Source organism: Mustela nigripes, chromosome 6, assembly GCF_022355385.1.
Source record: "Mustela nigripes isolate SB6536 chromosome 6, MUSNIG.SB6536, whole genome shotgun sequence".
In the NCBI taxonomy this organism is placed as follows: Eukaryota; Metazoa; Chordata; class Mammalia; order Carnivora; family Mustelidae; genus Mustela; species Mustela nigripes.
In genome coordinates this window covers 45,617,374-45,631,906 of record NC_081562.1, presented here as the reverse complement: position 1 = coordinate 45,631,906, position 14,533 = coordinate 45,617,374, and the positions used below count along the sequence as shown (strand labels likewise).

Sequence of the window (14,533 nt, the reverse complement as noted above, 5' to 3'; positions counted from 1 at the left end):
AAAATCAAGTGACCATATAAATGGGGGTTTATTTCTAGACTCTGTTCAATTGATCTGTATTTATTTTTTATTTCAATTTGGTTAATTAACATGTAGTGTATTATTAGTTTCATTGATCTTTCGAGTTCTCCTTTCCCCAATATCTCACTCTCTATTGGAGTAACTTTCTGCTATATCTTTAAGTCACATAGCATGGGTCCTGCAGTTTTTTCTTCCTCCCTCATCTTAAACTCTCATTCTTTCAAATACTATTTAAAAGTATTATATTATTAGTTGAAGAATAAATCTTTTCCCCTAACTACTAGTTGTACATGGGATAATTTGAACTTCTTTGACAGATGGCTAAGTATATTTGGAAAATCTTAAGGATTATACTTGTATATAGTCATCTGTTCAAAGCAGAAACTTTTCTCTCCATCGATATCACTGTGGCCATTATGCAACTGGACAAATATAGTTGCTGTTAACTATTTATAACTTTCAGGAAAGGCTGTTTAGTGAGCTGACAAAATGTTTATTATATTTAGTTTCCTTGTTGGTTGAAAGTCAGAAATGGCTGTCATGGTGGTATACTGAAATTACAGAAAGAGGAAACTCATAGGTTGTGGTCCTAAATAATTTCTGTTTCTTCCCTCTCTCAGGGATGATCGAAACAGCACAAGTGGATGAGAGAGCAAAAGGCAATGGCTCTAGTCAACCAGGATCTGCAAGGCGAGGTGTACAGATTATTGATGATGAACCTCAAGCCCAGAGCGGTGGTGGAGGGTGCTGTTCTTCTGGATAACTGTTCACACTTAAGAAATTAAACAAACTGTGGATCATTGCCCTCAACATGAAGACTGCCATATTCCAAGTCACATTATTTTACCAATGGAATTATAGAATTAACAGTATTTTAAATTACATTTATAACACTGCAGAGACCTTAAGTGCTAAACTTAGTGGAGTTTGTGACCAGAGAATTGGCATTTTTCTACAAATGTTAACAAAGCAATTACCAATGGCCTTTTTACATACTTTTTTCTTTAATAAGGAATAATATGCATGTAGAAAAGACCTACTTAAAGGCTTCATTTATATTCTTTTAAATCAAATCTTTATTTAATAACTTATATATGTTGTTGGAATGGTATACATTTTTGCAGCCCTTTGTATTTTGTGGTAGTTTGAATTGTATCACTTCTGAACAGCAAACTGTTTTTGTTTTCTTTTTTTTTAAGTAGCAGATACCTGAAGTACTATTTTTGCAGGGTTTGCACAGGCCCCTTAACTGTCTACTACTTTGATATAATCTATATACAACCTGTATGCTGAGCTGGTAAAATACATTGTAAAATTACATATTAAATATTTTATCTGCTTTTACAAGCGCAAGGTGCAAAAATATATACAATAGTCTCATTGATGATTGTAAAGTGAATTAACATTTGGTGATAATGCCTAAGCTTTTTTTGACTCTGTTATAAAGATCATAGCTCCCCTTCACTTTTGTCTTAACTTGAAAGTGGCGTGTTTTAATTTTCACATATACTTTACTTGAATTATTGCTGTTGTCATATTTTTTGCCTCTGTAAGTCTTTCTGATAATTGAACAACAGCATTTGCCTTTTGGTTTGTTGGGGTTTTTTTGTTTTTTGTTTTTGTTGTTGTTGTTGTTATTGTTATTGGGGGGGGACTTTTTTGGATATAAGAGATGAATTCTGCTGATTTTGCTTTAGAGTGGTTACCTTAGAAGTATTTGAGTGGAGCATGCTGAGTTTCACTTCTGCAATGGCTTTAGTTTTCTCTTAGACTTTATGTAAGATGGTTTCACTGGTGTGAGAAGAAAGGAAGAGGTCCCAGAGAGTTGCCACTGGCCAAGACTCATTCACACAGCATGTCAGTGGGTAGTTTATTCTCCTGGGGCAGCACTTTTAAACCCTTTGTGAGCAAATTGTATTTGTTCATTGCTTGCCAGAGATGAACACAGAAAAGTTTGTTCCATTTTATAAGAGTTGTCCTTCTGAGTTTCTGTGAAGGGAAACATTTCATGTAATGTGGTTATAGCAGACACTGGAAAGATTTAATATAAAATTATATTCTTGTATACTTTGTAAATTAGTCTCATTAGGGTGTTTTTTTTTTTCTTAAGCATAGGACTGAACTTAAATTTGTTAATTTTAATAGAATCAGACACTGCTCACAGAAGGATCACAAATTGTGGAGATTAACATAAATTGTTCTTGTTCTAATATATATATTTTTCCATTTCTGTCATGCTTGGAAAACTAGTAAATGTTATGTCTAAGATTAAATGGAATGGTCCCTGGATTTACTTCTTATAAGAAGCAGTAGTATGCAATAAAGTTGTTAGCATGAGCAATTAAGAGAATATAAAGAGGTTACAGTTACTAAAGAAGTACTATCATATTTTTAAGTTAATAGCTTAAAATTTCCCAAATGGGTTGAATTGACACCTTGATGTTATGATGTTAGAATTTTAACTTAAAATATTAAGTGTTCTTTGAGCCCTCACTTTAACTTCTTTAGTTACTCTCCTTGCTAAACTCAACACACTGATCTTTGTTGTTTGTGTTTAGAGAGGGTAGAGTGGAAAGAGTGAGGTTTATAAGCTATAAAATTGTTTTTGGTTTTTTTTTTTTAATCAGTTGATTGTACTCTGTATAATCTCTCAGTGTCCTGGGAAGTTTGTCTTTATGTAGGGCAGCAGAGGAGACAAGGGGAATCATGAGTACAAATACAGGAAAAATTGGTTTTGTCCCCTGGTTCTTCCACAGAAAGTAAATCAAGCCTTGCCATTTCTTCTAGTATACATGCAGATGTGAAATAAGCTCTTCTCCTTTGGAGTGGAATAATTTAGAGATAAAATTGAGGTTTTTTTCCCAAAAAGTAGAGTCTTAAAGAGTTGTACTCTCGATTTTTGACCCTATATTAATGATACGAAGTCCAGATAGGAATCTCTGCTCCAGAGTTCCCAGATAACAATTGATGGGGTAAAACCACTCTGCATATTTTTTTTTCCTTTACTCTCCCTTGGTTTCTGTGTATCTTTCTTAACCTCAAGCGTTTCTTCTTTTTTTGACCTGTAATTTAAGCTAATTCATTAGCAATGATAAATAATACAGAATACTTGTCCTTGCCTTGAGGCCTGAGAGGTCTTTAAGTAGGAATAGGATGAAAGAGGAATAAAAGAGGACCAGCAAATTTCAGTATGTGCATAAAGGAGAGGTAGAGGGATGGTAAACTAAGGCTGAGGAAATTTCTCTGATAACTTTCCTCACCTCTAACATATCTTTTGTGTTCCTGTCCTTATAAATTGTGCTATTTAGGAAAAAGACACAAGTTAATGTATTGTGTATTAAAAGTAGTAGGTAGGTAGAACCAATATATTTTTCATTTAGTAAGTGTATACATTTAGTATATGTAATTAAAAATTGGTATAAGATAGTCATTAAAAAATTCCTGAATATTATGTTAAAAGTATACAATCATTGTTTCTGTAATGATGATGGGTATTCAGCATTTTGTTTTGCTTTGTGATTATGGAGGAAAATACTGTTTTTAAAAATGTATATTGCAACAGTTTTGGGGTAAACAGCAATTTGAAAAAAAGCATCACGTTATTGTATGAAATATGAGTGTTCGAATTTGTTTTGTTCTGGGAATATCTCCTAAAAATACCCTAAAGCTATGGCTGTTACAGCTAAATTGATGTTTTGGGTTTTTTTTTTTTTAAATATTAGCAATATATTGTTAGTGATTACTTTTTACTTAGCATTAAAGTAAAAAAGAATGATACAGGTTTTCAGTAAGAAAAAATAGAATTTGGGAAATATGAAAGAAGGGTAGTAAGGAGAATGGAAGGCATTCATAATGGATATGAAACTCTACAACTTGACATTTTTATAATCATTTTGAAAATACATTATCAAGTCATTATTTAGTTATTTCTAAAGACAAGTTATGCATTGTGCCAAATATTTAGAACATATAAAAAATGAATTGTGATACTATGTCTTTTAATATAATTTGCAATTTTCTATATTATAAATGCTACAAGGAGTCTAAATCATTGATGTTATCTCCTGATAATAGAATTTACCCTTATAAATTACCACCTATATTATCTCCAGAAGTGGTTAGATCTGTGCCTTTAACTTTTGAAATTCACCTTTTGACTTCTGTTTGCCATTGTAGTCTTCTTTATAGATGCAGTTTGACAAAGAGGGAATGCATACTCTGACCATTGAAGATGTTGAGCTCTTCTAGAAAAGTGTATGGATGGTGGTAATCATTAGGAGCCTTACAATAATGTCTGGAGATACAGAGACTAAGTAGATCTTTTTTCTTAATTACAAAATGTATTACCTAGATTTTAATAACTAAAAGTTGAATATATATTTACTTGACTTCACGATAGGTATTGATTCTAGTATGTTGCTGTTCTGTGATTTTCAGTTAACAAAAACAATAATATATTTGGTGTTTGTGGATCAAAATTCATGTTACACATATGTTTGGCTTTGATGGCGTTTCCCTTTTCAAAGGAAGCAAATTAGAATTCTGGGCAAATTTCCTAAATGCAAGTATTTTAGCATTAATCATACATAATGAAAAAAATCTAGAAATACTCTTAAGAGTTTCTAATTTCAAGCAACAATGCTTTTGCTTCTAAACAAATACCACTTTAATTTGATAGACTTTTAGCACTGCTTGTGCTCTTTGGGATTCATATATCATCTCTTTTCTGAGAAGCTGAGTGTGCTTTTATATGTTAACTTTGCTACCACAACTTTTTCTCTGCAGTAGATAAATGAACACAGCAAGTTGATGTTACACGGCACTCCCAGTAAGAAACTTACTCTTAAAGCATCTTGTCCTCTTCAGAGGCCTGCTCATACTTCCAAATGTATAGCATTAAAGCCAAAAGATGAAACTGCTTACCTTTATTTTCACTGTATCAGTTCTCAAATACTCAAGAGAAAGCTAAAATTGACTTCCTTAAATTTGAGCTTGTATAGAGCAATGAGAGGAAAGGTGAGGGACCGCAGGGATAACGCATGGTAATATTGAAATGTAGACAGCAGTGGTATTTGCTAAACTGTATCTTCAGTAGCAAACTATTTTAAGGAGATCATCATATGTAGTACTTCTAGAAATATAAAAGTTCTTCACTTTGTATTTAATTATCTGAGAATATACTCTAGGAAAAAGAATAAAAAGTACTCCCCTCCCAGATGGAAAATAATTGCTCTGTAGTATATACTCTTCAATTACCTTTTTGCTGTGCATTTATATAAATATATTTACCTAGAGAAATACATAGTTTTATGGGTTTTAAATTTTTACATAAATGCTGTCTTACTATGCATATGTTTTGTAACTTGCTTTTTCTCTTACCATCGTGTCTAGGAACTGTTATGTCAGTATATGCAGACTTTCTTTTTATCTTCTCCCACATGTTCGGAGTGTTTGCCTTTCAAAATAACTTGTGACTCTCTATGAAACCTTCCCAAAAGGAATCTTGTCAATTAGATGGATTTCATGAGAATCAGAATTTAAGTGCAAGCCAGTGATTAGACAGAATCAGGATATTAGAAAGACATCTGCTTATAATTCATTTGAAGTACATTACTTTTGGCCTACTGTTGACTGATTAACATGTAAAATTTAAGAATTTAGCAGGTTGTTTATTTAGAATAGATTTTTATTTGAGGGAAGTAGAAAAAGGGGGAGGAATAGCTGATAGAGAAAGAGTACAGATAAACTAAAGTCTTTCTAGAACTAGTCCTTCTCGTCTTTCAAGTAGTTACATAACATAGGACTTTGTGTGGCCAAAAATTAAAACTTCTGTTTGGTGCCTTTAATGAAAAAATGAAAAGTCCCTTTTCAGATTTCCCTTCCCCAACATCCCACATCCCTATCCTTCTTAAGAGATATGGTTAACAGTGTGTGTCTCTGTCTCTCATTTTTATTTATACTTGGCCTTTATGAATTTTTAGTGTTCCCTGAAATCAACTTCTGCCCTATGTCAAATTCCATCTTCAGTCAACTGACAAATTTACCAAGCGCAAACCAGAATCATACTTCTTTAAAGAAAGGTTACATCAGTGGTGACAGTTCTTGAACTGGAAATTAACTACTTGATTCTTAATATGTTTTATTTTTATCATAAATTAAGCTTAAAGAGTAACCATCATTCTGTGAAAGTCAAATCATTGGTTTCTGTACCCTGTGGAAATAGGGTAGGGAAAGAGAAGTGTGCTAGTACCTGTGTAATTCTGAGTTGGGCTCATTCTCATCATATTCTCTTACTTGAGCGTGCAGTTGTCCACCACAGTTACTTTACAGGTATTTCTCACTGTTCAAGCTATAGCTTAGCATGAGAGTGTCTTGACACAGAGTTAGCTGTACATGCCCCAGAACAACAAATTTGTTCATATTTGACTTCTAATGAAAATAATTCAGAGACGGAAATTAAGCACAAGTGTACATGATTTTGTTAATTGTTTCTGGATGATCTTTTAAAAAATTCAAAACACATTCCACTCATCATGACTGTTTATCAGTTTCCCTCATTTATTGAGTACCTGTTCTGTGCCCAGTGAACATATAGTAGGGGAACCAGCTTCCTCTGTAGTTAGAACTTGGAGATAGGGAACAGATGACCATTGCCTATAGTCAAGGGGGGTGTAAGTAGTTTATCTGTATATATGAGGTTGACTGAGCACATGTGTTCACATTCTCTATTTGATCAGATATATACACATCAGTTTTTGAGGTGAGGTAATTAGAATGATAGTAGTTGGAGCTGATCGTGAATTTGAGGTAAAGCTGGACAGTTTGATTTTTGAGTTTTGCAAATAATACATTTTCAAGCCAAATTAAAATAGAGTAACTTGGGACACCTGGGTGGCTCAGTGGGTTAAAGCCTCTGCCTTCAGCGCAGGTCATGATCCCAGGGTCCTGGGATCGAGTTCTGCATCGGCTCCCTGCTCAGTTGGGAACATGCTTCTCCCTCTGACCCTCTCCTCTCTTGTGGTCTCTCACACACTCTCTCAAATAAATAAAAGAAAAGAAATAACATTCATCTGTATTAATTCATCTGCACTGACTTGCAAAAGATGAATTATTTTATTTTTCCAAGTTTGTTTTTATTCATTTGTCAGCACAAGCCGCAGTGGAGTGGCAGGCAGAGGGAGAAGCAGGATCCCTGCTGAGCAAGGATTCTGATGCAGGAGTCGCTTCCAGGACGCCAGGATCATGACCTGAATGGAAGGCAGATGCTTAACCGACTGAGCCACCCAGGTGTCCCAAAAGGTGAACAATTTTAATGACCTAGTGACAGTTCTTCAAAATGTAAAGTCCCATGAAAGAAAAACTATATAGCAAGGACAGGATACTTTGAGAACTTTTTACAAAATTATTCATCTTGTCCAAAGCTATCCAATAGTAGCTCCCCCCACCACAACTGAATCCTGTATTAGTATTTTTAAAAACCTGAAAAGTTCAAATGAGGAAGTGACGTGGGTGGTTTCTCCCCTTCAAAGATTTTAAAGCCAACATTAGTGACACAGGGAATTTATTTAAGAAGGATGTAATTTTGGCAGAATCTTATTGAGGATGGTCAGGGTACTATTAATTCGCTGATTATTTATCTTTGGTGTGTCACTTTGGGGCTGACATTTGGCAGTCCTAATTTCCCCAAAATTAGTCTACTGCTTTGCCAGAACTAAGGCCGGCCTGCTGCCTCTAACAATCAAACATTTAAAAGATTATTAACGTGGGGCACCTGGGTGGCTCAGTGGGTTGGGCCTCTGCCCTCGGCTCAGGTCACGATCTCAGGGTCCTGGGATCGAGCCCCGAGTCGGGCTCTCTGCTCGGCGGGGAGCCTGCCTCCCTCCTCTCTCTGCCTGCCTCTCTTCCCTACTTGTGATCTCTGTAAAATAAATAAAATCTTTAAAAATAAATAAATAAATAATAAAAGATTATTAATGTTATAGAATGCCAAATAATCACCATGTATAAGAAACTTTCACCTGTGGAATGTTTGACAAAATATGATTCTAAAAAAATGAGGAATTTCCTTAAATGCAGAATGAAGAGCTAAAGCTTAAGCGTGGTGTTGATTGAGAGCTTCATTATATCTGGTAAGTGACTTATTTGTCCCTTTCTATTGACTGCATCATAGGGCTATGGGTGGCTTTAAGTAGAGAAAGAAAAATTGGCAACATTTGTGATTCAGAGTATTAAGCGCCAAGAATCCAAAAACAGGCTTTTAAAAATATATTGTCAGGCGGCGGGGAGGCTCCTGGGTGGCTAAGTCGGTTAAGCCATTGCCTTCGGCTCAGGTCATGATCCCGGAGTCCTGGGATTGAGTCCGGAATTGAGCTTCTTGGTCAGTGGGGAGCCTACTTCTCTCCCTGCCTGCTGCTCCCCCTGCTTGTGCGCTTGCTCACTCTCGCTCGCCCTCTTGCAAGTGAATGAATAAAATCTTAAAAAATAATATATATGTATGTAGAGAGAGAAAATGAGAGTGTCAGGGTGTCTGGGTGGCTCAGTCAGTTGAGTATCTGACTTTTTTTTTTTTAAGATTTTATTTATTTATTTGACAGAGATCACAAGTAGGCAGAGAGGCAGGCAGAGAAAGAGGGGGAAGCAGGCCCCTTGCCGAGCAGGGAGCCCCATGTGGATCTCAATGCAGGGCTCGATCCCAGGACGCTGGGATCATAACCAGAGCCAAAGGCAGAAGTTTTGTTTGTTTGTTTGTTTTAAAGATTTTATTTATTTATTTGACAGAGAGATCACAAGTAGGCAGAGAGGCAGGCAGAGAGAGAGAGAGAGAGGAGGAAGCAGGCTCCCTGCTGAGCAGAGAGCCTGATGCGGGACTCAATCCCAGGACCCCGAGATCATGACCTGAGCCGAAGGCAGCGGCTTAACCCACTGAGCCACCCAGGCGCCTTGAGCATCTGACTCTTGATTTTGGCTCAGGCCATGATCTCAGGGTATGGGATCAAGGACGGGTCAGGCTCTGCACTCAGCATGGAGTCTGCTTGAGATTCTCTCCCCCTCCCTCTCCCTCTGCCTCTACCATCTCTCAAATAAATAAATCTTTTCAAAAGACACTCTAGAAAATACATATTGCCAAAGGGTCACAGTATTTTTAGTGGTGCTTAAAAAGAAGAAGGAAAGGAAGTGAGGAAGGAGGGACAAAAGGAAAAAGAAAAAGAGAAGCTTTAAGCTAAGCACTGCTTTCAAAAAATGTATTTAATGATTATAGAGAAACTTGGGGATATCCCTAGCCTAATAATGACTTACGCTGACATTTTAAGGGAAGGTTTTTAAATTTTATTTATTTTTAATTGAATGTACTTAACATATGACATAAGTATTTAAGGTCAGTTTTAACATCACTGGGGAAGATTGAGATAGGTTCTACAACTTTTATTCACTAAGGTTAACTAATAGCTTGTAAACCTCACCCTAAATTCTGCTTTTTTTTGTGCTTAGTAAATTACACAGAATCTTCCAGGTACTTGACATTTGTATGATGAATTCTAAATTTTTCATATGCCACAATTTTTGCTAAAGCTGTTCTTGAATTCCCTTACCATCTTTGCTCTTTTTTTTCCCAATCTGACTTGGGCACTGCCTGTTATCTTCTAAAACTTGAACTAGAAAGCTTGAGCTGTTCACCATTTGGGGCTTATTGTTGAAAACAATTTAAGTTACTGTCCCCAAATTCTTAATCTCTAATAGAAATTTTTAAAAAATATATATTAAGATTTTAGCTTCAGTTTTTCAAGATGATTTCGGCTGTTTTGCTTTCTGGCTATTTTGCAATGAAAAATTACATGTGCCAGTTATTTATTAATTCACTATATTGAATGGGATATTCAAAGTAAATCATACTTACCGTATTAAGTCACGTGAATTTTTATGCCATCTTTAGTTACATACTCACTAAGAAATGCTAAAAGGAGCCTCTGCATGTCCTTAATGGGGGGCCCCAGGTGAGAACTAAGCAGTGAATGGACAGGAAAAGAGATAAAACGTAAAATAACCTTGAGTCATGATCTCAGGTTGTCACACTGATTAGCCTTGTAGGTAGACATTTATTTATCTGAAAAATAATTGAAACTAATTTCACTTATTTAAGTATTGTGGTCAGGATTCACGTGCTGGTGTTACACAGTCATTGGTTAGATCTTTAATCTCTGCCTTTGATGGTCTTTGATGGTAGTCTTAAAAACTAGCACAATTTATGCCTCGGTTTTTGAAAATTGGGGTGCGGCAAATACAGTTAATAAAAGATTCAGGAGATATGAGGTCCAATATAAGGTATGAGGAAGATTTAGTTACTAGAGAAAGAACCTCATCATGATGTTTGAGAAAAGCTTTAGAGTTAGGCTGAGGGAGTGTCTCATAGCCCTGTGAGGAAAATCTACAAATATTTATCCATTTTGCTAGATAGTTTTAAGAGCTGCTATTTATCTGTACTTTCCTGAATTTTCATCTTAATTCACTGTATCACACAGTTGTTTTCTGTACCGTATAAAAATTTAATGTAGAACTTTGAATTTTTACCATACTTGAAAATGGCCTAGGGAAGAAACATTTGCTTTATCAAATGGAATTTCTGTTCTTTTTCTTTTCATTTTTTAAGATTTTATTTGTTTATTAGAGAGCAGTGTGAGGAGCAGAGAGGGACGAGCAGACTCCATGCTGAGGTCGGAGGTCGGAGACCAGTGCAGGGCTCAATCTCATGACCCTGAGGTCATAACCTAAGCCAAAATCAAAAGTCAGATGTTTAACCAACTGAGCCACCCAGGAGCCTCAGGAACTTCTGTTCTGATGTAGTATTTTTAAGATGCACACATGAACGCTTTACCCTTTCTATGTAAGTAACTAGTATAGTTTGGAAATATTTTAACAAGATTCCTAGCTATAAAATAAGAAGACTAATTTTCTTTCTTTCTTTCTCCTTCCTTCCTTTCTTTCTCTCTCTCTCTCTCTCTCTCTCTCTCTCTCTCTCTCTCTCTTTCTTTCTTTCTTCCTTCCTTCCTTTCTTTCTTTCTTTTTCAGATTATTCAAGAGAGAGACAGACAGAGACCACGGGGAGAAGCAGAGGGAGATGGATAAACAGACTCTGCTGAGTGCAAAGCCTAATGCAGGGCTTGATTCCAGGACCCTGAGGTGATGACCTGACCCTAAGCCAAGAGCCAGCTGCTTTACTGACTGAGCCACCCAGGCACCAGAAGACTGATTTTCTTGTATAGTATATAGAATAAAATCTTCTGTTTCATGCGTTTGCTTTTAAACCTTAATGTCCATGCTACCCCTCCTCACATTTCACCTAATATATGTAGTTTTTTTAAAAAAAAGATTTTATTTATTTCTTAATTTGAGACAGAGAGAGTAGTAGGAGTAGGGAGAAGGGCCAGGAAGGAGGAAGAGGGAGAGAATCTCAAGCAAACTCCCACAGAGCATGGAGCCTATGCAGGGCTTGATCCCACCACCCTGAGACGATCTCAGTGGAAACCAAGAGTGGGATGCTTAACCAACTGAGCCGCCCAAGGGCCCCTAATATATGACATTTTTAAGTGAAATTATGCATGGCTTTAGGAAAACTGCTATAGACAATGTATAAATATTACCAATAATGTTTAAGCAAAACTGAGACTAAACATTTTAGATTTTGCATGCAATTTCATACCTAAATCCAATTAAAAAAAAAAAAAAAACCTTGTAGCTAAATGACCTACTTTGTTGCAAAACACTTCAAAATGTTTTCAGATTTTGGTTCATTTGGGAGTGGGGACCTGACAAAAGGATATGAATAAATAAATAGAGTCAGAATTTAGCAGGCACTGTGTGTTTCTGTTTTCCTACTGGTCTCTGAAAGATAACCAAATGTACTACTATAACTCATGTCCTCAAGGAACTTAAAAACCTGGGGGAGAATTAACTAACAAATGGGAGAGAACTTAAGAGACATTAAAGATGGAGGAAGTAAAATTAGTACTTGTAGAAGATAGTGCAAAGCTTAAGAGTCAACCGAAAATATCTTAATAAAGTCACAGTGTATAAAATTAGTCATACAAATCAAAAGCTTTTATTTATATAAACAATAGCCAATTAGAAGACACAATGGAAGACAAAGCTCCTTTTAAAGCAAGAACAAAGGGGATGCCTGGGTGGCTGAGTTGGTTAAGAGGCTTCTTTTGGCTCAGGTCATGATCCCAGAATTCTGGGATTGAGTCCCATATGGAGCTCCTTGCTCAGCGGGGAGTCTGCTTCTCCCTCTGCTGCTCTCCCTGCTTGTGCTCTTTCTCTCTCTCTCTCTGACAAATGAACAAATAAAATCCTTTTTTTTTTAAAGTATAGGAAGAACAAAGCAGGAGCACCTGGGTGGCTCAGGTGGTTAAGTGGTTTCACCTCAGGTTGATGATATCAGGGTCATGGGATCAAGTCCAGCGTGGGGCTCCATGCTCCGTACTGAGTCTTTTGAGATTCTCTTTCCCTCTGCCCCTCCCCCTGCTTGCTCTCTCTCCTCTCTCTCTCTCTCAAATAAAATAAATAAATAAGATCTTTTAAAAAAAAATAAAGAGCAAAGGAGAAAAGAATACGTAGGAATAGGCAGTATGCAAGATCACCAAAAAAAGCTTTGTTTCTCCTGAAAAGAAAGCACAAACACATAGAGAGGCACATCATATTCTTGGATAGGAAGACTTGCCAATATCTACATGCCAGTTCTTTTTAAGTTAATCTATAAATTTAATGCAATCTCAATAAAAATACCAGGATTTTCTAAAACTAGAATGTTGATTGTAAAGTTCCTATGAAAAAGAAAAAAGACTAGCTAGGAAAGCTCTGAAAAAAGCAGTGAGGACAGACTAGTCTTATAAAATACTAAAAATAGAAAATGACAGTAATTAAAACAGTTTGGTACTGGCATATGACTAGAGATACCATTGGAATAAAGTAGGTCTAAAACAGACTCAGATATGGGAATCTAGCACAAAATAAAGAGGACATTTAATTCAGTGAGGAAAATATGGCTTGCTCAGTAAAAGGTGTTAGGACACCTGGGTAGCTATTTGCAGGAAAAAAAAAAGTTGGATTCATACCTCATACCAAAATAAAATCCAGTTTTGTTTTGTTTTTTTAAGATTTACTTTTATTTATTTGTCAGAGAGAGAGGGAGAGAGAGCGAGTGAGCACAGGCAGAGTGGCAGGCAGAGGCAGAGGGAGAAGCAGGCTCCCCGCCAAGCAAGGAGCCTGATGTAGGACTCGATCCTAGGCCGCTGGGATCATGACCTGAGCCGAAGGCAGCCGCCCAACCAACTGAGCCACCCAGGCATCCCTAAAATCCAGTTTTAAATGTGAAAACTGAAATATTTAAAATACTTGAAGAAATCATGGGAGAATCTTAAAAGATTTTAGTATGGTGAAGACTTTTCTAAATTTGTTATAGAATCCAGAAACAATAAAAAAGTTTTCAGTATAAAATTTATGATAATGTATGATATATATAATGATAATAATATAATTATATATGTGTATATATGTAATAAATTCTTCATCTCAAAAACCACCATAAGCAAAAAGAAACTACAGATTTGGAAAAAAAATTTGCAAATCATATCATGCATTGCTTAATATATAAAGAAGTCCTAGAGTTTAATAAGAAAAAAAATTCAACAATCCAAAAGGAAAAAGATCCTAACCTATAAACAGTTTTCACAGAAAAGGATATAAATGACACAAATTGAAAATAAAATTCAATTTCACTGTTAAGTACAAAATAAAAACTATCCTGAGATACAAGTTTTTAATCTATTTGATCAGGAAGGATTTTTTTTTTTAATTTTATAAAACATTGTGTTACATCCTAGATATTATTGATAAGAATTGAAGAACAAGTATTTTTGCTTGCAGAGGTGTAAATAATTAGAACAACCACTGAAAATGGTATGCTATCTATTCAAGATTTACTCTTTCACCTACCAGTTTTCCTTCCTATTCGGGTTGGAAAATACATTTCCCAGATTTGTTTGTACAGCTACTGTTCTGGAAGCTAATTAGATTTTCCCAATTATTTGTTCCCTGCATGATCTGAAAACAGACATGAGGCAGAGGCCATCTTTTTGGGGTTCTTGAATGTTGCAAGATTTTGAGAAACATGTTCCCATGCAACAGTGATCAAAGGTCTATCCTCCAACTTCCTGGATATGGAGAAACAGTGATGGTGGCAGCAGCTCCTTAAAATGATATTTTAATCCCTGGATTGTGGTAGCAGATCTTCTTTCTCTAGTTTCCCAGGAGTGGGGAGAAGGTGATGGTAGTCTCTGGCTTCCAGCATGGCTTCACAACGACTCCAGAGGTAGTAGACCCCAGTAAGTCAGTTCTGTATCACATTGGGATTCATTCTGGGAGGTTCAGCCTATATCCCTAAACTTTGCTCTTTCAGCCCTTTCAATGACCTTTTAAGTACCAAAGTCCCTATGACAAATGCCTTCCTGTTCAAAAA

General features: G+C 36.0%; 1 protein-coding gene across 1 annotated transcript in view; it reads left to right on the top strand.

Annotated features, from left to right (window-relative positions):
- RAB21 (RAB21, member RAS oncogene family) overlaps positions 1–4,508 on the top strand; it is a 36,678-nt gene extending 32,170 nt beyond the window's left edge. Inside the window, exon 7 of the mRNA XM_059402458.1 lies at positions 642–4,508. Within this exon, the coding sequence (XP_059258441.1) occupies positions 642–784 (143 nt within the window). The 3' untranslated portion in view covers positions 785–4,508. The remainder of the gene's footprint in view (positions 1–641) is intronic.
- Positions 4,509–14,533: the final 10,025 nt, after the last annotated feature.